The following is a 24,750-nucleotide window of genomic DNA, read 5'->3' on the forward strand; positions in this document are numbered from 1 at the left end:
CAAGGCGTTAACTATGTTCTCGCAATATACAGGGGGGGCCATTTATATGGATACACCTTTATAAAATGGGAATGGTTGGTGATATTAACTTCCTGTTTGTGGTACATTAGTGTATGTGAGGGGGGAAACTTTTCAAGATGGGTGGCGGCCATTTTGAAGTCGGCCATTTTGAATCCAACTTTTGTTTTTTCAATAGGAAAAGGGTCATGTGACACATCAAACTTATTGGGAATTTTTTGTGCTTGGTTTTAACGTAACTTTATTCTTTCATGAGTTATTTACAAGTTTCTCTTTGTTTACAGCCATTGACATGTCGCCGAGGTTAACATGTGAGGAGCGGATAGAAATTGTGTTGATGTCTGGTGAACGCAGTAACCGGGTCATTGCAGCAGATTTCAATGCAAGACACCCTACGAGACCACCCATCTCCCATGCTACAGTTAGCAAACTGCTTGCTAAGTTTCGTGAAACTGGTTCAGTGTTGGATTTGCCAAAATCTGGACGCATGATATCTGTCTCTAATGAAGAAACATCAGTGGCTGTCCTAGCTTCATTCAGCAAGAGCCCACAGCGTAGCACTCGCCGCATGTCACTGGAGAGTGGCATTAGTTGAACATCCCTTTGGCGGATATTAGCTACTCACAAATGCACCCTTACAAACTCCAGCTACTGCAGCATCTCAACGAGGATGACCCAGATCGGCGCACTGAATTGGCAGAATGGGCAAAACAAAAATTGGAACAGGACCCTCAGTTTACGCAGAAGATTTTGTTCAGTGATGAGTAGGGATGAGCGAACCCGAACTGTATAGTTCGGGTTCGTACCGAATTTTGGGGTGTTTGTGACACGGACCCGAACCCGAACATTTTCGTAAAAGTCCGGGTTCGGTGCTTTCTTGGCGCTTTTTGAAAGGCTATTGGCATGGCTGTGATTGGGCAGTGCAGCATGTGACCCAGCCTCTATTTAAGCTGGAGTCACGTAGCGCCGCACGTCACTCTGCTCTGATCAGTGTAGAGATAAGATGCAGCTGCTGCTGTTAGGGCCAGATTAGGCAGTGATTTACTTACTGAAGTGATCGATGTACAGCTGTGTATCATTCAACCTCTGCTATTTAATTGCTCCCTGTTTTAAGGCTGCCCAGAGCATTTTTCAGTCGCTTTTTTCTGGGGTGATCGGCGGCCATTTTATGTCTTGTGGTGCGCCAGCACAAGCTGCCACCAAGTACATTTAACCATCAATAGTGTTTTTTTTTTTTTTGCTATATCCTACATCAGGGGCTTGGCTGTGCTTGCTATTTTATTGAGGGGTGAAATACAATTGCCAAAATAGCAGTACCCTAAATCTGGTGTTTCAGCTGTGGCTAGCAAATTGTAATACTGGCTGCTGGCAAAGGATATATTTTTTATTGGTTGAAATACAATTCCCAAATGAGCAATTCCCTAAATCTGTGGTTTCTGCTGTATCAGGCCAAGTTTAAATCTATCCATAAAAGGGTATATTAGATTGAAGGTGCGGATATGGTCATTCTCAATAACTTAAAATGCTACCGTGCATCTCCAAGTCTAATTCTGTCCGTAAACGTATACCTGCCATCCAGCGCCTAAATAATAGGCCTACAATTTATATTCAGCTAAATCTGTCTTTACTGCTGTGGCTGGTAAAGTTATTTAGTGTCTGTCAAAGCACAGTTTTGGTTCTGGGTTGAAATACAATTCCCAACTTAGCAATTCCCTAAATCAGTGGTTTCTGCTGTATCAGGCCAAGTTTAAATCTATCCATAAAAGTGTATATTACATTGAAGTTGCTGATAGGGTCATTCTCAATAACTTAAAATGCTACCGTGCATCTCCAAGTCTAATTCTGTCCGTAAACTTATACCTGTCATCCACTGCCTAAATACTAGGCCTAGAATTTATATTCAGCTAAATCTGTGGTTACTGCTGTGCCTGTATTAGTGTAATACGGTACCTAAGTAGATAGCCAGATAGTGTTAGGTGCCTGTAAAAAAAAGGCCTGAATTTGAATTCAATACATTGGGCCAAATAATGTTTTTCTTATTGTGGTGAACGGTAACAATGAGGAAAACATATAGTAAGGGACGCGGACATAGTTGTGGTTGTGTTAGTGGACCCTCTGGTGCTGGGAGAGGACGTGGCCGTTCTGCCACAGCCACACGTCCTAGTGAACCAACTACCTCAGGTCCCAGTAGACGCCAGAATTTACAGCGATATTTGGTGGGGCCCAATGCCGTTCTAAGGATGGTAAGGCCTGAGCAGGTACAGGCATTAGTCAATTGGGTGGCCGACAGTGGATCCAGCACGTTCACATTATCTCCCACCTAGTCTTCTGCAGAAAGCGCACAGATGGCGCATGAAAACCAAGCCCATCAGTCTGTCACATCACCCCCATGCATATCAGGGAAACTGTCTGAGCCTCAAGTTATGCAGCAGTCTCTTATGCTGTTTGAAGACTCTGCTGGCAGGGTTTCCCAAGGGCATCCACCTAGCTCTTCCCCAGCGGTGGAAGACATAGAATGCACTGACGCACAACCACTTATGTTTCCTGATGATGAGGACATGGGAATACCACCTCAGCACGTCTCTGATGATGAAACACAGGTGCCAACTGCTGCGTCTTTCTGCAGTGTGCAGACTGAACAGGAGGTCAGGGAGGAAGACTGGGTGGAAGACGATGCAGGGGACGATGAGGTCCTAGACCCCACATGGAATGAAGGTCGTGCCACTGAATTTCAGAGTTCGGAGGAAGAGGCAGTGGTGAGACCGAGCCAACAGCGTAGCAAAAGAGGGAGCAGTGGGCAAAAGCACAACACCCGCCGTGAAGAGAGTCCGCCTGCTACTGGCCACCACCATCTGGGACCGAACACCCCAAAGGCAGCTTCAAGGAGTTCCCCGGCGTGGCAGTTCTTCAAACAATGTGCTGACGACAAGACCCGAGTGGTTTGCACGCTGTGCCTTCAGAGCCTGAAGCAAGGCATTAACGTTCTGAACCTTAGCACAACCTGCATGACCAGGCACCTGCATGCAAAGCATGAACTGCAGTGGAGTAAACACCTTAAAAACAAGGAACTCACTCAGGCTCCCCCTGCTACCTCTTCTGCTGATGCCTCGGCCTCTTCCTCGGCCCAGCAAACAGAGGATGTACCACCAACACCACCACCTCCGTCACCAAGCATCTCAACCATGTCACACGGCAGCGTTCAGCTCTCCATCTCACAAACATTTGAGAGAAAGCGTAAATTCCCACCTAGCCACCCTCGATCCCTGGCCCTGAATGCCAGCATTTCTAAACAACTGGCCTATGAAATGCTGTCATTCAGGCTGGTGGACACAGACAGCTTCAAACAGCTTATGTTGCTTGCTGTCCCACAGTATGTTGTTCCCAGCCGCCACTACTTCTCCAAGAGAGCCGTGCCTTCCCTGCACAACCAAGTATCCGATAAAATCAAGGGTGCACTGCAGAACCCCATCTGTGGCAAGGTCCACCTAACCACAGATACGTGGACCAGTAAGCATGGCCAGGGACGCTATATCTCCCTAACTGCACACTGGGTAAATGTAGTGGCGGCTGGGCCCCAGGCGGAGAGCTGCTTGGAGCACGTCCTTCCGCCGCCAAGGATCACAGGGCAACATTCTTTGCCTCCTCTAGCCTCCTCCTCCTACTCGGCTTCCTCCTCCTCTTCTTCCACCTGCTCATCCAGTCAGCCACACACCTTCACCACTAACTTCAGCAGAGCCCGGGGTAAACGTCAGCAGGCCATTCTGAAACTCATATGTTTGGGGGACAGGCCCCACACCGCGCAGGAGTTGTGGCGGGGTATTGAACAACAGACCGACGAGTGGTTGCTGCCGGTGAGCCTCAAGCCCGGCCTGGTGGTGTGCGATAATGGGCGAAATCTCGTCGCAGCTTTGGGACTAGCCGGTTTGACGCACATCCCTTGCCTGGCGCATGTGCTGAATTTGGTGGTGCAGAAGTTCATTCACAACTACCCCGACATGTCAGAGCTGCTGCATAAAGTGCGGTCCGTCCGTGCGCGTTTCCGGTGTTTACATCCTGCTGCCGCTCACCTGTCTGTGCTACTGCGTAACTTCGGCCTTCCCGCTCACCGCCTCATATGCGACGTGCCCACCAGGTGGAACTCCACCTTGCACATGCTGGACAGACTATGCGAGCAGCAGCAGGTCATAGTGGAGTTTCAGCTGCAGCATGCACAGGTCAGTTGCACTGTGGAACAGCACCACTTCACCAGCAATGACTGGGCCTCCATGCGAGACCTGTGTGCCCTGTTGCGCTGTTTCGAGTACTCAGACAACATGGCCAGTGGCGATGACGCCGTTATCAGCGTTACAATACCACTTCTATGTCTCCTTGAGAAAACACTAAGGACGATGATGGAAGAGCAGGTGGCCCAGGAGGAGGAGGAGGAGGAGGAAGAGGGGTCATTTTTAGCACTTTCAGGCCAGTCTCTTAGAAGTGATTCAGAGTGAGGTTTTTTGCAACAGCAGAGGCCAGGTACAAATGTGGCCAGACAGGGCCCACTACTGGAGGACGAGGAGGACGAGGATGAGCAGGAGGATCAGGATGAAGCATGTTCACAGCGGGGTGGCACCCAACGCAGCTCGGGCCCATCACTGGTGTGTGGTTGGGGGGGAAAGCAGGACAATGACGATACGCCTCCCACAGAGGACAGCTTGTCCTTACCTCTGGGCAGCCTGGCACACATGAGCGACTACATGCTGCAGTGCCTGCGCAACGACAGCAAAGTTGCCCACATTTTAACGTGTGCGGACTACTGGGTTGCCACCCTGCTGGATCCCCGGTACAAAGACAATATGCCCACCTTACTTCCTGCACTGGAGCGTGATAGGAAGATGCGCGAGTACAAGCGCACGTTGGTAGACGCGCTACTGAGAGCATTCCCAAATGTCACAGGGGAACAAGTGGAAGCCCAAGGCGAAGGCAGAGGAGGAGCAAGAGGTCGCCAACGCAGCTGCGTCACGGCCAGCTCCTCTGAGGGCAGGGTTATCATGGCAGAGATGTGGGAAAGTTTTGTCAACACGCCACAGCTAACTGTACCACCACCTGATACGGAACGTGTTAGCAGGAGGCAACATTTCACTAACATGGTGGAACAGTACGTGTGCACACCCCTCCACGTACTGACTGATGGTTTGGCCCCATTCAGCTTCTGGGTCTCCAAATTGTCCACGTGGCCAGAGCTAGCCTTTTATGCCTTGGAGGTGCTGGCCTGCCCGGCGGCCAGCGTTTTGTCTGAACGTGTATTCAGCACGGCAGGGGGCGTCATTACAGACAAACGCCTGTCTGCAGCCAATGTGGACAAGCTGACGTTCATAAAAATGAACCAGGCATGGATCCCACAGGACCTGTCCATCCCTTGCGCAGATTAGACATTTATAACTACCTCCCCTTAACCATATATTATTGTACTCCAGGGCACTTCCTCATTCAATCCTCTTTTTACCATTATATTGCGGGGCAACCCAAAGTTGAATGAACCTCTCCTCTGTCTGGGTGCCGGGGCCTAAAAATATCTGACAGTGGCCTGTTCCAGTGTTGGGTGACATGAAACATGATTCTCTGCTATGACATGAAGCCTGATTCTCTGCTTTGGGACCTCTCTCCTCTGTCTGGGTGCCGGGGCCTAAACATATCTGACAGTGGCCTGTTCCAGTGTTGGGTGACATGTAGCATAATTCTCTGCTATGACATGAAGCCTGATTCTCTGCTATGGGACCTCTCTTCTCTGTCTGGGTGCCGGGGCCTAAAAATATCTGACAGTGGCCTGTTCCAGTGTTGGGTGACATGAAGCATGATTCTCTGCTATGACATGAAGCCTGATTCTCTGCTATTGGACCTCTCTCCTCTGTCTGGGTGCCGGGGCCTAAACATATCTGACAGTGGCCTGACGGAGCGTACTAATCAAAACCTGGAGACCTACTTGAGGTGCTTTGTGGCTGAGAATCAGGAGGACTGGTCCTCATTCTTGTCCTTAGCAGAATTTGCGTTGAATAACCGTAGGCAGGAGTCCACGGGTAAGTCACCATTTTTTGGCGCATACGGTTTCCATCCTCAGTTTGGTACCTTTTCTGGGTCTGGTTCCTCTGGGATGCCAGAGGAGGAGAGATTCTCTTCTGCCTTATCCTCCATCTGGCGGAGGATTCAAGGGAATTTGGAGAGGATGGGTGAGAGGTATAGACGAATGGCTGACAGGAGACGTGTGACTGGTCCGGACCTCTGTGTGGGTGATCTGGTGTCGTTGTCCACTAAGAATATCAAATTGAGAGTGCCATCTTGGAAACTGGGTCCTAGATTTATTGGTCCGTATAAAATTTCTGCGGTAATCAATCCTGTGGCGTTTTGGCTGGATCTTCCGCAGACTTGGAGGATCCATGATGTGTTCCACAGGTCTTTACTAAAAAAATACCTGAGACCGGTGGAACCATCGCCATTGCCCCCCTCCTCCTGTTCTGGTCGAGGGAAACTTGGAGTTTGAGATCTCCAGGATTCTCGACTCGAGAGTTCTTCGGTGTTCCCTTCAGTACCTGGTGCACTGGAGGGGATACGGTCATGAGGAGAGGATGTGGGTTCCGGCAGTGGATGTCAACACCAGCCGACTGGTGAGGGCTTTTCATAGGTCCCATCCGGATAAGGTTGGTACGGGGTGTCCGGAGGTCACCCGTAGAAGGGGGGTACTGTCATGCCCCACTCTGACAATGTGCGGAGGTCGGCCAGGATTGCAGCACGAGTTTAGTGTTTGTTTTGGAGCCGTGCTGGATCCGCCTCTCATCAGGTGCACTGGGTGGGGTCATTAGTTTAAAGGGCTCACCAGCCCAGTGCTCTGAGCGGATTATACAAATCATTGTGGTCTTCGAAGCTAGGAAGGAAAGTTCTCTGTCTGTTCCAGCTCAGTGAGATAAGTGTCATTTCTGGTTTAGTTATTTTGTGTCATCTTTTCCATCCAGGTTCTGTGCGAGCAGGCTGCTCCTATTTCCCCTCTTCACCATCCCAGGGAAGTTAGGGTTTTGTCAGCCCAGGCACGGGGACACCTCATACCTACCTTAAAGGTCTGCAGGTGGGCTGAGCAGTGCAGGGAAAGAGGTCAGGGATTAGCTAGGAGGTGACCCTTCCCCTGTCTCTCGCCCAGAGCCTGGTTGGTAGGTTTTCTGTTATTCTGAGTGCACGCCCACCGTGACAACGAGATGTGTAGCACCTGAAACTATGGATACTGGAAGCCTGTGCTAGCATTTCTCCTGCGGTGTTGCTATCAGTGTGTGAAGAGAGGGAGAAGAGGGTTGCATTGACAATCCAACACAATGGGCAGCACATTGAACACATTTTATAAGTGGTCAGAAACTTGTAAATAACTCATGAAATAATAAAGTTACGTTAAAACCAAGCACACCATTGTTTTTCGTGTGAAATTCCCAATAAGTTTGATGTGTCACATGACCCTCTTCCTATTGAAAAAACAAAAGTTGGATTCAAAATGGCCGACTTCAAAATGGCCGCCATGGTCACCACCCATCTTGAAAAGTTTCCCCCCTCACATATACTAATGTGCCACAAACAGGAAGTTAATATCACCAACCATTTCCATTTTATTAAGGTGTATCCATATAAATGGCCCACCCTGTATACTTGATGTATGTGCTTTAGAACCTAGCTTATTTGGATGAAGTGATGATTATGTCCCCTGGATTATTTGTTTCATTTATTGAGCTAAATCTCTTAATTAAATGTAAAACAAGCAATAAACTATGTACATCGATCATTTATTCTTATCACAAAAAATATTGGCAGGTGTTAAGAAATGTAGCAAAATAAATTAAATAAACAATCCTGATCTTAACTTGATCCATATATTTTATATTCACAGGGTTCATTGAGTATCTCCTATAGTACAATTTTTCACATATAAATTATTTTGAATTTATAATTTCTTTTAATTCACAATGATTACTTTAGGATAGGTCATACAAATTAAATGGTTGGGTGTCCAAGACCGAAATTCACCACTTATCACCTGCTTATAGTGCTATGGTTACTACTCAATGGTCATTACTTTCTGTTTCATTCTCTATCTTATCTGTGGTTTCTGGCATTTGCAATTTCTATGAACAGCTGATCATGGGGGTGCCAATTGTTTGATATCCCAATAATTTGATATGGATGACCTATCCTAAAAATAGGTCATGAGTATTTAGAAACCAGGAAACACCGTCAATAGTTGTATCTTGCATAAAAATTACAGTTCACTTAATTATATTCTTATATTTGTTCTTCAAAGTTCTGAAGCTATTAATATTGTGTAAGCTAGAAATAATTTTTAAAAAAGGTAGAGAAAAGTTAATTACTATGTAACAAAATAGTTAAATAATGCAGGATGTCATAGTTAAAATTGTATAATGGTTGTCCAATTTTGAGATTTATAGATATTGCCTAATACCCTTTTATTTCACCATATTGCTTTACTGATTGACATTATGTCGGATATCTTTTTATTGAAATTGCTAAGTATGTGTCATTGAATATTTCAGAAAGAGCACTGTGTATTAATCAGCTTATTGGACTTTATATAAACTATAAACTTGACCAAAATAAGAATGGTGCAGATATGTTCACCCTTACCTTTCAAATTTGCTTAAAAACTTCAACGTCTCACAAACAAATTCTATGCAATATTGCAGCATGATATAAAAAACCTACCACCGGCTGACCACACAGTTAAATTGGTTAGACATTTCATGATAAGGCATTATAAAATATATATTTTTAAAAGCTGGTTAGCTTGCACCATTATATCTCAGGATATGCTAAGCCAATAAGAAAGGTAAAGAAGGACACATCTGTATTTCTGACTCAAAGGTCAGTGCACTATATATAATGATTTGTGTTTCTATTACAGTGGTTTGGAGATTTAGTAACCCCTGTATGGTGGGAAGATGTTTGGCTAAAGGAAGGCCTGGCTCATTACTTTGAGTTTGTTGGAACAGACTACCTCTATCCTGGATGGAATATGGTAAGGCACAAATAGGATTTGGAAAACTATTTATAGCAGGATTGTGTAATATTGCTACTGCAATGCCCCACACCTGGCGGTATCTGCAAATTGTTTAGTTTACCATATTTTACTATGTTACTGTTTTCAATGTACACCAGCAGATGGGGTATGTTTGTCAATGATAGGCATTAAGAATGGGATTAAAGGGGTTGTCCGAGTTAAGAGCTAAACCTGGACATATCCCCATTTTCACCTAAGAAGACCCCTCTGACATGAGCATCAGAGCATTTCATGCTCCAATGCTCTCCTTGCCCTGCGCTGTATCATGCAGGACAAAGGCTATTTATTACATACTTGCATAGTTGATACGGTTAAAAAAAAGACATAAGTCCATCAAGTTCAACCAAGGAATAGGTGGGGACGCGAATCCCAGAAGGAAGCAACTCAGTTTTCTACACGTTTTCATAAGCATTAATGATGTTTACTTTAAAGAATTCATATAAACCCTTTTTAAAACTGACCACTGTTCCTGCTGTGACCACGTCCTAAGGAAGTCTATTCCTCAGATTCACAGTTCTTACAGTAAAGAAGCTTTGACGCTTCTGGAGACTGAACTTTTTCTTCTCCAGTCGGAGGCATTGCCCTCTTGTCTTTTAAGGGCATTTTTACCTGGAACAGTTTTTCACCGTATTTTTTGTATGGCCCATTTATATATTAGTATAGGTTAATCATGTCCCCCCTTAGACGTCTCTTCTGAAGACTAAATAAATGAAATTCTTTTAATCTTTCTTCATAACCAAGACCCTCCATTCCCCTTATCAGTTTAGACGCTCTCCTCTGTACTTTTTCCAGCTGCAGTATGTCCTTTCATTGGACTGGTGCCCACAACTGAACTGCATATTCCAGATGAGGCCGCACCAACGCTTTGTAAAGTGGTAATTAGTGATGGACGAACATCGGCTGGGACGGTTCACGAACGCAATCGCGCTAACGCGATCAAATGTTCGCGAACCGCAAGTTCATGGCGGGCCCTATTCACTTTAATGGCAGGCAAACCTGAAAAACCTTAAGCTCATATTTTTAGCCACCAAATACTTAGTAGAAGTGCACAAATAGTCCCACAGCATGGACAGTGACATACTAGAGGGGGATCAATGACAAAAATTACAACAAAAAATATGTATCTTAATCAGGGGACATTTTTATGTGTCTTAAAGGGAAATTCTCTGAAATGCGCCCTGTCAGAGCCTAGAAAATTTATATTTTAGGCCAGGGGAGTACTGGCCTTAAAAAATAGGCATTCACTTGAGATAAAATAAATTCTGATTATGTGGTACATTATACGGTCAATGGATAAAAATATTACTGAAGGCCACTGGATTACAGGCTCCAAACATTAGGCATTCACCAGACAGAAAAGATCAAGTGATTATGTGGCCGGAGGTATATTACACGGTCAATGGATATCAATTTTACTGCAGGCTAGTAGAAATACAGGTCAAATACATATATTTAAAAGAACTAAAAATATAAAATTGGATTAAAAACATGGCTAACGAAATCTCCCCTCTTGAAAAAAAAACCCTAATGATAATAGTTAAAATTTGATAACTAGTAATCGTCACTGGTGTTGAATTCCTCCGAGGCCGCAACAATTGATCATTCACAGTACAGAAAAGAACAAGTAAGTATGCGGCTGGAGGTAGAATACACGGTCATTGGATATCAATTTTCCAGCAGGCTAGTGTACTACAGGCCCCAAAATTTATGCGTTCAGTGTACATAAAAGAACAAGTAAGAATGTGGCTGGAGGTAGATTACACGGTCATTGGATATCAATTTTCCAGCAGGCTAGTGTACTACAGGCCCCAAAAATTATGCATTCAGTGTACATAAAAGAACTAGTAAGTATGTGGCTTGAGGTAGATTACACGGTCATTGGATATCAATTTTCTAGCAGGCCAGTGTACTACAGGCTCCAAAAAGTATGCATTCAGCGTACATAAAAGAACAAGTAAGTATGTGGCTGGAGGTAGATTACACGGTCATTGGATATCAATTTTACAGCAGACCAGTGTACTACAGGCCCCAAAAATTATGCATTCAGCGTACATAAAATAACAAATATGTGGCTTGAGGTAGATCACACGGTTGGATTGGTACCCGCAACTGTTTCTCTGTGAGTGTAAATTCCTCTGCCAGCGCCCGTAAAAGCAGGGTGCAGCATTTCTCGAAGCAAGGCCTAAATGTGCTGCATTCTGACAGCCCTCTGTGATACAGGTAACATGTCCGCTATTTTATTTTTGTATTGGGGGTCTAAGTACGTTGCCACCCAGTACTGGTCCATGCCCTTTATGCTTTTTATACGGGGGTCCCTCTTCAAACACTGGAGCATGAAGGCCCCCATTTGCACTAAACTGGAAGCGGTGGAGTGGCCTGGCTCCTGCTTATCGTCCAGGATAATGTCATACTCTGTCTACTCCCCCCCAGCCACGGACAACACCAGGGATCCCAGAAAAGTTGAAGCATGCTATTCTTGCTTCTCCTCCACCCCGGCACCATCCTCCTCTGACTCCTCTTCAGATTCCTGTTGACTTTTCTCAGATGGAGTAGCCCCCCCCCTGGGAATTCATCCAGCATTGCGACTTCCTCTTCTTCCTGCTCCTGCTCCTCGGCGGCTTGATCAATGACACAACGCAATGAACACTCCAGAAAGAAGGAATAAGGTACGATGTCACTGATGGCGCCCTGGCTGCGACTGACCAGTTTGGTGATCTGATGAAATGTCCGCAGAAGTCTGCATGGGTCGCGCATGAGCAGCCACTGGTGCGGTGAAAAAAAAAAGAAGCTCCCCAGAACCTGTCCTACCGCAGAGTTCGTACAGGTAGTTGCAAACTGCACATTTTTGCTGGAGCAGTCTATCAAGCACATACAAGGTGGAGTTCCATCGCGTTGGGCAGTCACAAATCAGATGTTTGATGGGCAGGTGGTGTCGCCGCTGAATGTCAGCAAGGTGAGCCATGGCCGTGTAAGATCTTCTAAAATGCCAGAGATTTTCCTGTCCTGGACCCCAGGGTATTTGGCAACAATGACTAAGTTCAGGACGTGTGGCATGCATGGCTTGTGTGTCATTTTGCCCTGTTTCAGCGTTCTCAGCAGATTGGCACCATTGTCGCACACCACTTTACCAACTGTCAAATTGAGCAGGGTTAGCCACTGATCGGCCTGTGATCGCAAAGCTGAATGCAGTGCAGGAAGAGTGTGGCTCTTGGCTTCCAGGCACAACAACCGCAGCACAGGATGGCAACGTCTCACCTGGCAAGTCAAATAGGTTCTGGGGAGCTTGGGGGGCACAGCAGAAGAGGCGGTAGCAGTGGAAAAGGAGAAGTCAGCCGAGGAGTAGACGGAGGATGGAGTAGGAGTAGGAGAAGAAGAGGCAGGCCGGGGGCGTGGTTTGCCTGCCGAGTGAGATGGCCGCCTGAGCTGTGAGCTCCCGAGCCCTATCTAGCGACTACATAGCTACAGCGAGTTGGAACCTACATCGCTCCGCTGACTTCACCGCTAGAGATGGCCCGAACTATCCGACGGCGAACAGTTCCCGGCGAACATAGCTTGTTCGCGTTCGCCTCTGCCGGGCGAACACATGCGATGTTCGGTCCGCCCCCTATACATCATCATTGAGCAAACTTTGACCCTGTACCTCACAGTCAGCAGACACATTCCAGCCAATCAGCAGCATACCCTCCCTCCCAGACCCTCCCACCTCCTGCACAGCATCCATTTTAGATTCATTCTGAAGCTGCAGTCTTAGTGAGAGGAGGGAGACTGTAACTGCTGCTGATTTAATTGGGAAATCGATAGCTAGGCTAGTGAATTCAGTGTCCACTCCAGTCCTGAAAGACTCATCTGATCTCTGCTGTAAGGACAGCGTCCTGACAGCACCCCAAAAAGCCCTTTTTAGGGCTGCAACATTAGTCTGCTTTTTTTTTTTCCTTTATATACATATTGCAGTTGCCTGGCCTGCCTGTGTGTGAAGAGCTGCAGGCCCACAGACTGTAGTGTGCCCACTGCCAGTGCTCACCCCTGTCATTCCGTGTGGCACAGGACTTTGCTTAAAAAAAGGCACTTAATTTTTACACTTTAATCTAAGGTTAGTTGCCTGCCAGTGTGTGTCAGGCTGACTTCCACTGACTGTAGTGTGCCCACTGCCAGTGCCCACCACTCATACCGGCTGGCACAGGACTTTGCATAAAAAAGGCATTAAATTTTTACACTTTAGTGTAATTTCAGCTGCTTGCCTGCTGCTAGTGTGTGTCAGGCCGACTTCAACTGACTGTAGTGTGCCCACTGCCAGTGCCCACCCCTGTCATCCCGTGTGGCACAGGACTTTGCTTAAAAAAAAGGCACTTCATTTTTACACTTTAATCTAAGGTTAGTTGCCTGCCAGTGTGTGTCAGGCCGACTTCAACTGACTGTAGTGTGCCCACTGCCAGTGCCCACCCCTGTCATCCCGAGTGGCACAGGACTTTGCTTAAAAAAGGCATTTAATTTTTACACTTTAGTGTAATTTCAGCTGCTTGCCTGCTGCTAGTGTGTGTCAGGCCGACTTCAACTGACTGTAGTGTGCCCACTGCCAGTGCCAACCACTGATACCGGGTGGCACAGTAGCTTGCCGATAAATAAGGCATTTAATTTTTAGACAGTAGTCTAAATTCAGTTGCTTGCCTGCTGCCAGTGTGTGTCAGGCCCGCTTCCACTGACTGTAGTGTGCCCACTGCCAGTGCCAACCACTGATACCGGGTGGCACAGTAGCTTGCCGATAAATAAGGCATTTAATTTTTAGACAGTAGTCTAAATTCAGTTGCTTGCCTGCTGCCAGTCAGTGTGTCAGGCCCTCTTCCACTGACTGTAGTGTGCCCACTGCCAGTGCCAACCACTCATACCGGGTGGCACAGTAGCTTGCCGATAAATAAGGCATTTAATTTTTACACTTTAGTGTAATTTCAGTTGCTTGCCTGCTGCCAGTGTGTGTCAGGCCCGCTTCTACTGACTGTAGTGTGCCCACTGCCAGTGCCAACCACTGATACCGGGTGGCACAGTAGCTTGCCGATAAATAAGGCATTTAATTTTTAGACAGTAGTCTAAATTCAGTTGCTTGCCTGCTGCCAGTGTGTGTCAGGCCCTCTTCCACTGACTGTAGTGTGCCCACTGCCAGTGCCAACCACTCATACCGGGTGGCACAGTAGCTTGCCGATAAATAAGGCATTTAATTTTTACACTTTAGTGTAATTTCAGTTGCTTGCCTGCTGCCAGTGTGTGTCAGGCCCGCTTCTACTGACTGTAGTGTGCCCACTGCCAGTGCCAACCACTGATACCATCTCCCCGTTCGAAAAATCTATTCAATAAATGGCACCCAGATTGGGGACGTTAGAGGGATTAAACTGATGAGAATAGTACTACAGAAAATACCACTCATATCGGGTGTGACAGTAAATTGCACGGCGCAGACGCAGTCACCGTGGATTAAAACAGAGTGGAGGGAGCCAGCGTTTTTTTAACCATCTCCCCGTCCGAAAAATCTGTTTAATAAATGGCCCCCAGATTGGGGAGTCGGGGACGTTAGAGGGATTAAACTGATGAGAATAGTACTACAGAAAATACCACTCATATCGGGTGTGACAGTAAATTGCACGGCGCAGACGCAGTCACCGTGGATAAAAACAAAGGGGAGGGAGCCAGCGTTTTTTTAACCATCTCCCCGTTCGAAAAATCAATTCAATTGACCTTTCGGGGACCCTTGGTGTTGTACGTGGCTGGGTGGAGGAAGAAACCTTCAATGACATCACCGGGACGTGGCTAGCTTGGTATCCAACCTTGTGCAAATGGGGAGTTTGCGGTTGTGCAAATGAACTGTTTGCGGTGCATTAAAAGGGGAGTTTGGTCTGTCAATGTCTGTGATGCGGGCGCAACCCTTACACTACCTGATCGATACAACATCATACCTGATCGTATACACACACTGGATGTTTTAAAGCACGTTATTCCAAACAATTTAGGAATGTTAGTTGATTTATGCCCTTTATGGATTAAAACCCGACTCTGCGTCCACTACGTAATTTTCCATGGGAGTTTTGCCATAGATCCCCCTCCGGCATGCCACAGTCCAGGTGTTAGACCCCTTGAAACAACTTTCTCATCACTATTGTGGCCAGAAAGAGTCCCTGTGGGTTTTAAAATTCGCCTGTCTATTGAAGTCTATGGCGGTTCGCCCGGTTCGCCAGTTCGCGAACATTTGCGGAAGTTCTCGTTCGCTGTTCGCGAACTGAAAATTTTATGTTCGCGACATCACTATTCACCGCACTAACTTCCCTCCTGGCCCCCATGATGACGAGGGGCAAAAAAATCGATAAAGAAGCAAGGGAAACTGGACTTCTTTGTGGAGAGACTGAGGGACCAAGATGGCGCGGGCTCGCCGGCCTCCACGCGCTCCTCAGGCTCTGCGGATCCGGCTTCACCAACTGTCTCCCCACCTTAGCGAAAGAGTCCGCTTGCCTCCCAATCCTCCCCGACACGCTTACCTCCTCCAACCGAGTCCTCCTTGACTCCACCGGAGACGAGCTCGCCTGTCCGGCACAGCTTCTTCAGTCCTCGCGACAGAGACGGCTCCCCCTGCCAGAGCCCACCGAAGCAAAAGCGGGGGTGAGTGAACGGGATACCCCGTCTCTAATAGATTACCCTACAACTGATGATGTAGCCACTGGTAGCATGATAAAAGACATGCTAGTTGTCTTCAGCCGCTCCATGCATAGCGAACTTGCGGCCCTGTTGTCGCCCCTGCAGGCCTCCATAGCTGAGGCAGACAAGCGTCTCTCACATGTGGAGTCAAAAATGGGAGATTTCGCGGCATCACACAACCAGCTGGTAGATGCACATGAAGAACTCTCCTCTGAAGTTGAGAGACTCAAAAACAAGGTGGTGGACCTAGAGGACAGGTCCCGCCGTAACAATATTAAACTTAGAGGCATCCCAGAAGACATACCACCAAAAGAACTGGAGACATATATATTAGACCTAATGAGATCTCTCCTACCAATCATGGATGACAAAGATCTGACACTAGACAGAGCTCACAGAGTGGCCCGGCCGAAACACCTGCCAGATTCTGTCCCTAGAGATGTCCTGGCTCGGGTCCACTTTTTCCAGGTTAAAGAGCTCCTCATGAACGCCGCCAGGAAGAAAGGCTCCCTGCCAGCTCCCTGCCAGCAAAGAAGAGCCTTGGCCCCCTTCACCGCTGTTTTACGAGATCACAACATACCGTACCGTTGGGGCTTCCCCACTAAGGTTCTGATCCAAAATCAGGGTACGCTGCATACGGTGCATTCTCTAGACCTAGGACGGAAACTCCTAGCGGATTGGAACATTCCCATGCCAGAACCTCCTGACCTTCAAGCAAAAGGCCTAAGACCAATTGCCACGGACTGGCAAACAGCATTACCCAGGCGCAAGCCACATCGCTGAAAATGACCGGCCAATTTGCTGTACGACTGTCTCTCATTGTTTGGGCTCGGTGCGGTTAAATGGGTAAAAACCGCCTCACAAGCCCTCACCACAGTGCCTGATGAATATCAGGTGTTTTCTCAGGACGTTTGTTTCTCCCCTTTTTTTGTTTTTATTCCCTATCCCATGTTTTTGTTATCTTAACGTTTCCTCTTCTCACCCTCCTCAAGTGCCAGTGAACAGGGTCCTGTCAGGTCCAGAATTGATATTCTGTACGTTGGGGTCAGTCCTATTGATCCTTTATATATGTAAGTTCAAATGTAAAAAACTATCTTTTCCTCCCTTATCATGGTTCTCAAAATTGCTGCTTTGAATGTTAAAGGGCTGAACAGCCCTTTCAAGAGATCTATGCTATGGAAGGAAATAAATGAACAAAAATGTGACGTCTTTTGTGCCACTGAAACGCACCTGCTTAAGTCAGATGGTCACAGGATCCATCATCCTAAATACCCGCATATCTACCAATCGCACTACATTAAAAAGCAGAGAGGAGTTACGGTCGTCATAAGTATTTCAGTGGCCTTCTCTTTGAAATCCTCGGTCATAGACCCTAACGGTAGATTTATCATCCTGGCATGCTCTATTAACAATGTGGACTACACGTTAGTATTTGTATATGCACCAAATAGGCACCAGGTATCATTTCTCCGCCGCCTAGCATCAAAGGTTCGTCGGCTGCGGTCTGGCCATGTGATCTGGGGAGGGGATTTTAACTCTATTTTAGACCCTGAAGTTGATTCCACGACTATTTCCAGAGATACCCCTAAAGCTTTAAATTCCCTGTTTCTACAAGAGGACCTATATGATGTCTGGAGACTCCAGCATGGGTCTGAAAGGGATTATTCCTTTTTTTCAGCAGCTAGTCAATCATACTCTAGAATTGATATGTTCCTAACGGGTAGATCTGTGATTGCTAATGTGATATCTTCATCCATCCGCTCGATCACATGGTCAGACCATGCCCCGGTTGCTATTACGCTTAAAAAATCCCATGTAGCCAAACCCTACTCCCCCTGGCGGAATAACACCTATGTAATTGATCACCCTGTCCTCTCTAAAGAACTTGATTCCGCAATAACCGAGTTCTTCAACTTAAATGATGGCTCTGTTTCCCTCCATCCTATGGTGCGCCCATAAGGCGTATATTAGAGGCGTCTTCATCAAAATTGGTAGCAGACTACAGAAAGAGCGTAGGGAGAAAATAGATAAAATACTTAATCTCATTAAGTCAGTGGAAACACTCAACAAGTCCTCCATTTCTCCTACACACTCAGAGACTCTGAAGTCACTTAGAGCTCAGCTATCAGCTTGCCTTCTTTACAGGCATGAGTTACGTTTGAAAAGGACCCAGGCCACCTTCTACTCCCAGGATAATAAGGCAGGTCGTCTGTTAGCTAGCCGGTTAAAACATAGAGCTGCTAAATCCAAGATCCCATTCCTATTAGACCCTTCCTCAGGGAAAAAAAAATAGCATCCCCACCGGAAATAGCTGACGCTTTTGGAGATTTTTACGCTTCCCTCTATAACTTGTCTTCTCAAAAATTTGTCACGCCTCCACAGACAGACCATATTGAGGGCTTTCTAGACAAACTTGGCCTCACGAAATTGACGCCTGTACAATTAGACGCTCTTAATGCCCCCGTGACGGTGGAAGAATTCCAAGCCAAAGTTAAGAAACTACCTGCACATAAAGCCCCAGGCCCAGATGGATTATCCAATGCCTATTACAGGGCGTTTTTCAACCAACTCTCTAAATACATGCTTCAGTCATTCCAATCAGCCAGGAATTTAGGTTCCTTTCCTAAAGAAATGTTAGAAGCATTAATAGTGACCATTCCCAAACCTAACAAATCAACTGATGATCCAAAAAATTTCCGCCCCATATCCCTCCTAAACACGGATATTAAAATATTCGCTAAGATCCTGTCAACCAGACTTGCCCCTCTTATCCCTTTACTAGTCCATTCTGACCAGGTTGGATTTGTCAAAGGTCGCCAAATACATGAAAACTCTAGGAGAGTCCTAAACATTCTCGCTCATTTACATAAAAAAAAGACCCCTGCATTGTTTGTAACGCTAGACGCTGAAAAAGCGTTTGACCGCATATGTTGGTTATTCTCTTTCGCGGTACTGGCTAAAATGGGCATAGCAGGCCCTATACTCACCTCAATACAGGCCCTATATAAAGACCCCTCGGCTAGGGTGTGGGTAAATGGGTCCCTCTCCAGACCATTCACTATTTCCAATGGGACCAGGCAAGGGTGCCCCTTCTCCCCTCTCATGTTTATACTATCAATTGAACCCCTTGCTCAGGCTTTAAGGATGGGAAGGGAGGTGTCGGGCGTCAAGATCGCAGATCGTAATCATATATTGAGCCTCTACGCAGATGATGTGATACTCACGCTCACCGACCCTTCCTCTTCCCTACCCTCAGCCCTAGACATGATCTCATACTTTGGCCAACTTTCATATTATAAATTAAACTCCTCTAAATCTCAAGCCCTACCTCTCAACTTAGATCCCCAAACAGTGGCATCCCTAAAAAAGAAATATGATCTGGATTGGCAACCAACTCAAATTCAATACTTAGGTATCCACCTCACCTCCTCAACTCAGAACCTGTACTCAGCCAACTATCCTCCTCTTCTATCTAGCATCAAGAAAGATCTAGAGTATTATGACAAGTTTGAAATCTCCTGGCTAGGTAGACTAGCCACATTCCAAATGTTTGCCTTACCTAAATTCCTTTACCTTTTCCGGGTCCTCCCCATAAAATTGCCTCTATCCTATTTTTCCTAATGCAATAAACTGCTGAATAACTTTCTATGGCATGGTAAGAAACCTAGAATAGCATCTAAAATTCTACAGATCAGGAAACAACTAGGTGGTATTAGTCTTCCTAACATACAGGATTATTATCTAGCGACACAAATTGCCCAATTAGAGAGCTGGTGGAAATTAGACCTCGCTAAACAATGGGTTCACATTGACTCCACGGAAGTCCCAAGAGGAGACTTAAAAGCCTTGTTGATAGCCTCACTAAACAACTCATTTATAAAACCCAATCTAGGCTTTCTTGCTACTAATGCTCTAGACAGTTGGATCCGTTATCATACCCTCACATCCAAAAAGTCCTGTCCTGCCTCAAGCCCTCTTCCTCTAGTGGTATTGGATTACCTTGTCCCAGATTTAGGAGTGAGTTCCTGGTACAAATATGGTATGATGGAGACCCTACAGCTATTTCAGGGTAATAGCCTTTCTTCCTTTGAATGCCTACACAACACCTTTCAGGTTCCTAATGTTGAGTTTTACAAATTCCTCAGAATTAGACATTTTTTAGCAGACAATCCTTCTCTCCTGTTGGCAAATGGGAGGATCTTGGAAATATGGTCTATACCTAACCCGAAACAAAAAACCATTCGTCCCTTATACTCACAACTGAGTGGTAAAGACACTTTTATTAAGTCAACACCTCTCCTATCCTGGGAACGGGATTTAGATTCTAAGTTCACGCCTATACAATGGCAAGCAACTTTCAAGTATGTTTCGAGCAATATTACCTGTGTGACCCAATATGAATCGTTTGTGAAGACCTCCCTGAGATGGTACTTTACCCCTGAAAGTTTACATCTGATTTACCCGACTGTCTCTTCCTTGTGCTGGAGGAGCTGTGGTAATAAGGGTTCGCTATACCACATACTGTGGACCTGTCCGGTTATTCAGACATTCTGGAAAGAAGTCTTCTCCTTAATCTCCCAAATCACTGACTCGAGTTATTCCCTAAATACCCCCTCCCCCTCCTTATCATTACTGTTGGTTGGTATTGCAGAGGTGCCCATTGCCTTTAGAGGATTGATCTGCCACATCCTACTTTCTGCCAAATTGGCTATAACCTCAAAATGGAAATCCATACATCCCCCAACAATACAGGATGTAACTCAAAGGGTTAACAAAACATGCCTTTATGAACAAATAATGGCCTTTGCTTCCTCAGACGGTAATGGTAATATTGCAAAATATGAGAAGACTTGGCGAGTCTGGAAGGCGTCACCTTTCATCTCCCCCCCCCCCCTTAACCCCAATACCTGACTGACCACAAGCCTCTACACTATGTTCCCTTCCCCCCCCACTGGTACGTTTGAGGAACTGTTGGTTGTTCTGTAATACATACTTGACGGCTATAACTGTCTGTGATGATGTTTTATGTGTTATCTCCCTTGCAAGGGAGTTTAGTTATATGTGTATGCCTTTATGCGAGCTTCTCACCTGTGTGTGAGGATTAACTTTGCATGTTTGAAATTTTCAATAAAAAAACTTATTGATTCTAAAAGAAGAGGCAGGCCTGCATGCAGTCCGTGGTGGTAACACCAAATCCATACGGGTGCCACGGGTTGCATGCTTGACAGCCGTCAGAAGCTTCACCTAGTGGGCAGCAAAAAGTTATGTACCTTCCCTGTCCTTGTTTGCTAGACCACGTATCTGTGGTCAGATGTATCTTGGCACCGACACTGTGTTCCAGAGATACATTCACTTGCCGCTGAACGTGGCCATATAGCTATGGGATTCCCTTCTGGAAGAAATATTTCATTCCGGAGACCTTCCATTGTGGTGTTCCAATGGCCACACATTTTCTAAAGGCCTCCGAGTCCACCAGTTTATATGGCAGTAGTTGGCGGGCTAGCAGTTCCGACAAGCCAACGGTCAGCCATTGGGCAAGAGGGTTGTCCGGCGTCATCATCTTTTTTCGCTCTAACATTTGGGCCACGGAAGCCTGTCTTTTGCCAGATGAACGCGACGACGACACGGTGGAAAGTGGAGTGGAGAACAAATGGGAGGAGAGAGGAGAAGGAGAAAAGGCAGGACGTGGAGCACCAGGAGCGTGTCTTTGCGGGTTCTGACGGTGTTGCTCCCACTGGGCTCGGTAATACCGCGACTTATGCATTCACAGCACAGGCTGCAGATGCCAACACTTTTGTCAGCAGCAGACACGTTACAAAAAGCCCACACTGCGGAGCCATGTGCCGGCGTCCTGGGAGCACCAGATGTGACCATGCATGGTGGATGGCTCGTTCTAGTTACATTAGCAGTCTGCTTTTTGCCTCTTGTACACTAAGTTCTGCCTGCTTCTCCTCCTTCTACTCCCTATCTGCTGCTCCGTCAGTCCCTCTGAACTTCCCTTCTCTTCCTCTTTTGTGGGCATCCATTTGAACATCCATCAACACATCAACATCGTCCTCTTCACCACCACTGACATTAGAGATCTTGGAGTAGGCAGCAACAGCAGGGACCACCCTTCTTTGGCTGATCTGGGTATTGTCATCAGACTACTGGGTGGCGGCCGTTGATACCTCCTCTTCCGATGCCAAGAATGTCTGATCATCGGTAAGGTCTTGTAATGTTTGGAAAAAATAATTCCTCTGACTCGAGCGGAGGGGATATGGTGGTGGTGTCTTTGGGGGTGCACACAGCAAAGAGTGAAGAGGGTGCAGATAGAGAGGATGAGGAGGGTGCAGAAATGGAAGGCTGAGTGAACCACTCAACCAAGTCTCCTTTGATGAAATCGCACGCACCTTCTGCAACTTTCCACTTAGGCTCCGGCCTGGTGCATCTGCCCGACCCCTACCACCCCTGCGGAATGGCCTGACTCTTCCCCTGCGGAATGGCCTGCCCTTGTTCTGCTGTAGCGCTGGCCAATCGCAGCGCAGAGCTCACAGCCTGGGACAAAAGAACCTCCCAGGCTGTGAGTTCTGCGCTGCGATTGGCCAGCGCTACATCAGAACAAGGGCAGACTCCGCCTACCATAACTTAGTGACCGAAATCTCCGCCTACCATAACTTAGTGACCGAAGATACCGGAGGGCATAGCGGGAGAACAGAGCGGCGGCCAGGGATAATAGTAAGTGCAGTGAGATCCCCGGGCGCCGCTCTCCATGTCTGTATGCTTAGTTCACAATGTCAGGATCAGTGAAAGGTCCTCTTTAATCTACCATCTGCAAGGACACCCAAATCCTTCTCTATAAGTTACTCTCCCAGTGTTACATCACCTAGGACATATGAATCACGAAGATTATTACTACCAAACTGCATAACTTTACATTTATCCACATTAAACCTCATTTGCCAAGTTTATGCCCAAGTCAGTTTGTTGTTTATCAACATGTTCCATAGACTGTATAGTACTACATAGCTTAGTGTCATCTGCAAAAATAGAAATGGTGCTATTAATTCCGTCCTCGATATCATTAACCTCTTCAGGACACCGGTCGTACCAGTACGACCTGATGTCCTGGTACTTAAGGACACAGGGCGTGCGGGTACGTCCTGTGTATTTCCGATCACCGCCGCCCGGCGGGCGGTGATCGGAATCCGGTGCCTGCTCAAATCATTGAGCAGGCACCTTGGCTAAATGCGCAGGGGGGTCCCGTGACCACCCCGTGTCGGCGATCGCCGCAAACCGCAGGTCATTTCAGACCTGTGGTTTGCTTCTTTACCTGCGGATTGCGGCGGCGATGCCATCGGGTTCCCATGCGGCTGTAGGGGGACCCGATTGCATAGAAGGCAGCGCGATGCCTAAGGAAGGCATCACGCTGCCTTCCTGTGACGTGCCTGTTAGATCCAGCACACTGGATCTCACAGGCCGGAAGCTGTATGGAGTAATACACACAGTATTAACTCATACAGCCAATGCATTCCAATACAGAAGTATTAGAATGCATTGTAAAGGATTAGACCCCCAAAGGTTCAAGTCCTAAAATGGGACAAAAAAAAATAAGTGAAAAAAAAGTTTAAAAAATAAAGTTTTCCCCCCAAAAATTTTTGTTTCAAGTAAAAATAAACAAAAACGTCATTTTTCCCAAATAAAGTAAAAAAAAAAAATGGTAAAAAAATAGAGGGGAAAAAAAAGTATACATATTAGGTATAGCCGCGTCCATATCGACCGGCTCTATAAACATATCACATGAACTAGCCCCTCAACACCGTAAAAAATAAAAAATAAAAACTGCTAAATAAACCATTTTTTTGTCACCTTACATCACAAAAAGTGTAATAGCAAGCAATCAAAAAGTCACACGCACCCCAAAATAGTGCCAATAAATCTGTCATCTCATCCCGCAAAAATCATACCCTACCCAAGGTAATCGCCCAAAAACTGAAAAAATTATGGCTCTCAGACTATGGAAACACTAAAACATGATTTTTTTGGTTTCAAAAAAGAAATCATTGTGTAAACTTACATAAATAAAAAAAAGAATACAAATTAGGTATCGCCACATCCGTGACAACCTGGTCTATAAAAATATCACATGATCTAACCTGTCAGATGAATGTTGTAAAAAACAAAAAATAAAAACGGTGTCAAAGCAGCTATTTCTTGTTACCTTGCCTCACAAAAAGTGTAATATAGAGCAACCAAAAATCATATGTACCCTAAAATAGTACCAACAATACTGCCACCCTATCCCATAGTTTCTAAAATGGGGTCACTTTTTTGGAGTTTCTACTCTAGGGGTGCATCAGGGGGGCTTCAAATGGGACATGGTGTCAAAATAACCAGTCCAGGAAAATCTGCCTTCCAAAAACCGTATGGCATTCCTTTGCTTTTGCGCCCTGCCGTGTGCCCGTACAGCAGTTTACGACCACATATGGGGTGCTTCTGTAAACTACAGAATCAGGGCCATATACACGCATCTAAAGAATTATTAGGAACACCATACTAATACGGTGTTGGACCCCCTTTTGCCTTCAGAACTGCCTTAATTCTACGTGGCATTGATTCAACAAGGTGCTGATAGCATTCTTTAGAAATGTTGGTCCATATTGATAGGATAGCATCTTGCAGTTGGATATTTGAGGGATGCACATCCAGGGCACGAAGCTCCCGTTCCCCCACATCCCAAAGATGCTCTATTGGGTTGAGATCTGGTGACTGTGGGGGCCATTTTAGTACAGTGAACTCATTGTCATGTTCAAGAAACTAATTTGAAATTATTCGAGCTTTGTGACATGGTGCATTATCCTGCTGGAAGTAGCCATCAGAGAATAGGTACATGGTGGTCATGAAGGGATGGACATGGTCAGAAAAAATGCTCAGGTAGCCTGTGGCATTTAAATGATGCCCAATTGGCATTAAGGGGCCTAAAGTGTGCCCAGAAA

At 46.2% G+C, this 24,750-nt stretch overlaps 1 protein-coding gene across 1 annotated transcript in view; it reads left to right on the forward strand.

Annotated features, from left to right (window-relative positions):
• TRHDE (thyrotropin releasing hormone degrading enzyme) overlaps positions 1-24,750 on the forward strand; it is a 1,599,235-nt gene that overhangs the window by 668,145 nt on the left and 906,340 nt on the right. Inside the window, exon 5 of the mRNA XM_040410016.1 lies at positions 8,945-9,058. Coding sequence (XP_040265950.1) covers positions 8,945-9,058 — 114 coding nt within the window. The remainder of the gene's footprint in view (positions 1-8,944; positions 9,059-24,750) is intronic.

Source organism: Bufo bufo, chromosome 1 (assembly GCF_905171765.1).
Source record: "Bufo bufo chromosome 1, aBufBuf1.1, whole genome shotgun sequence".
In the NCBI taxonomy this organism is placed as follows: Eukaryota; Metazoa; Chordata; class Amphibia; order Anura; family Bufonidae; genus Bufo; species Bufo bufo.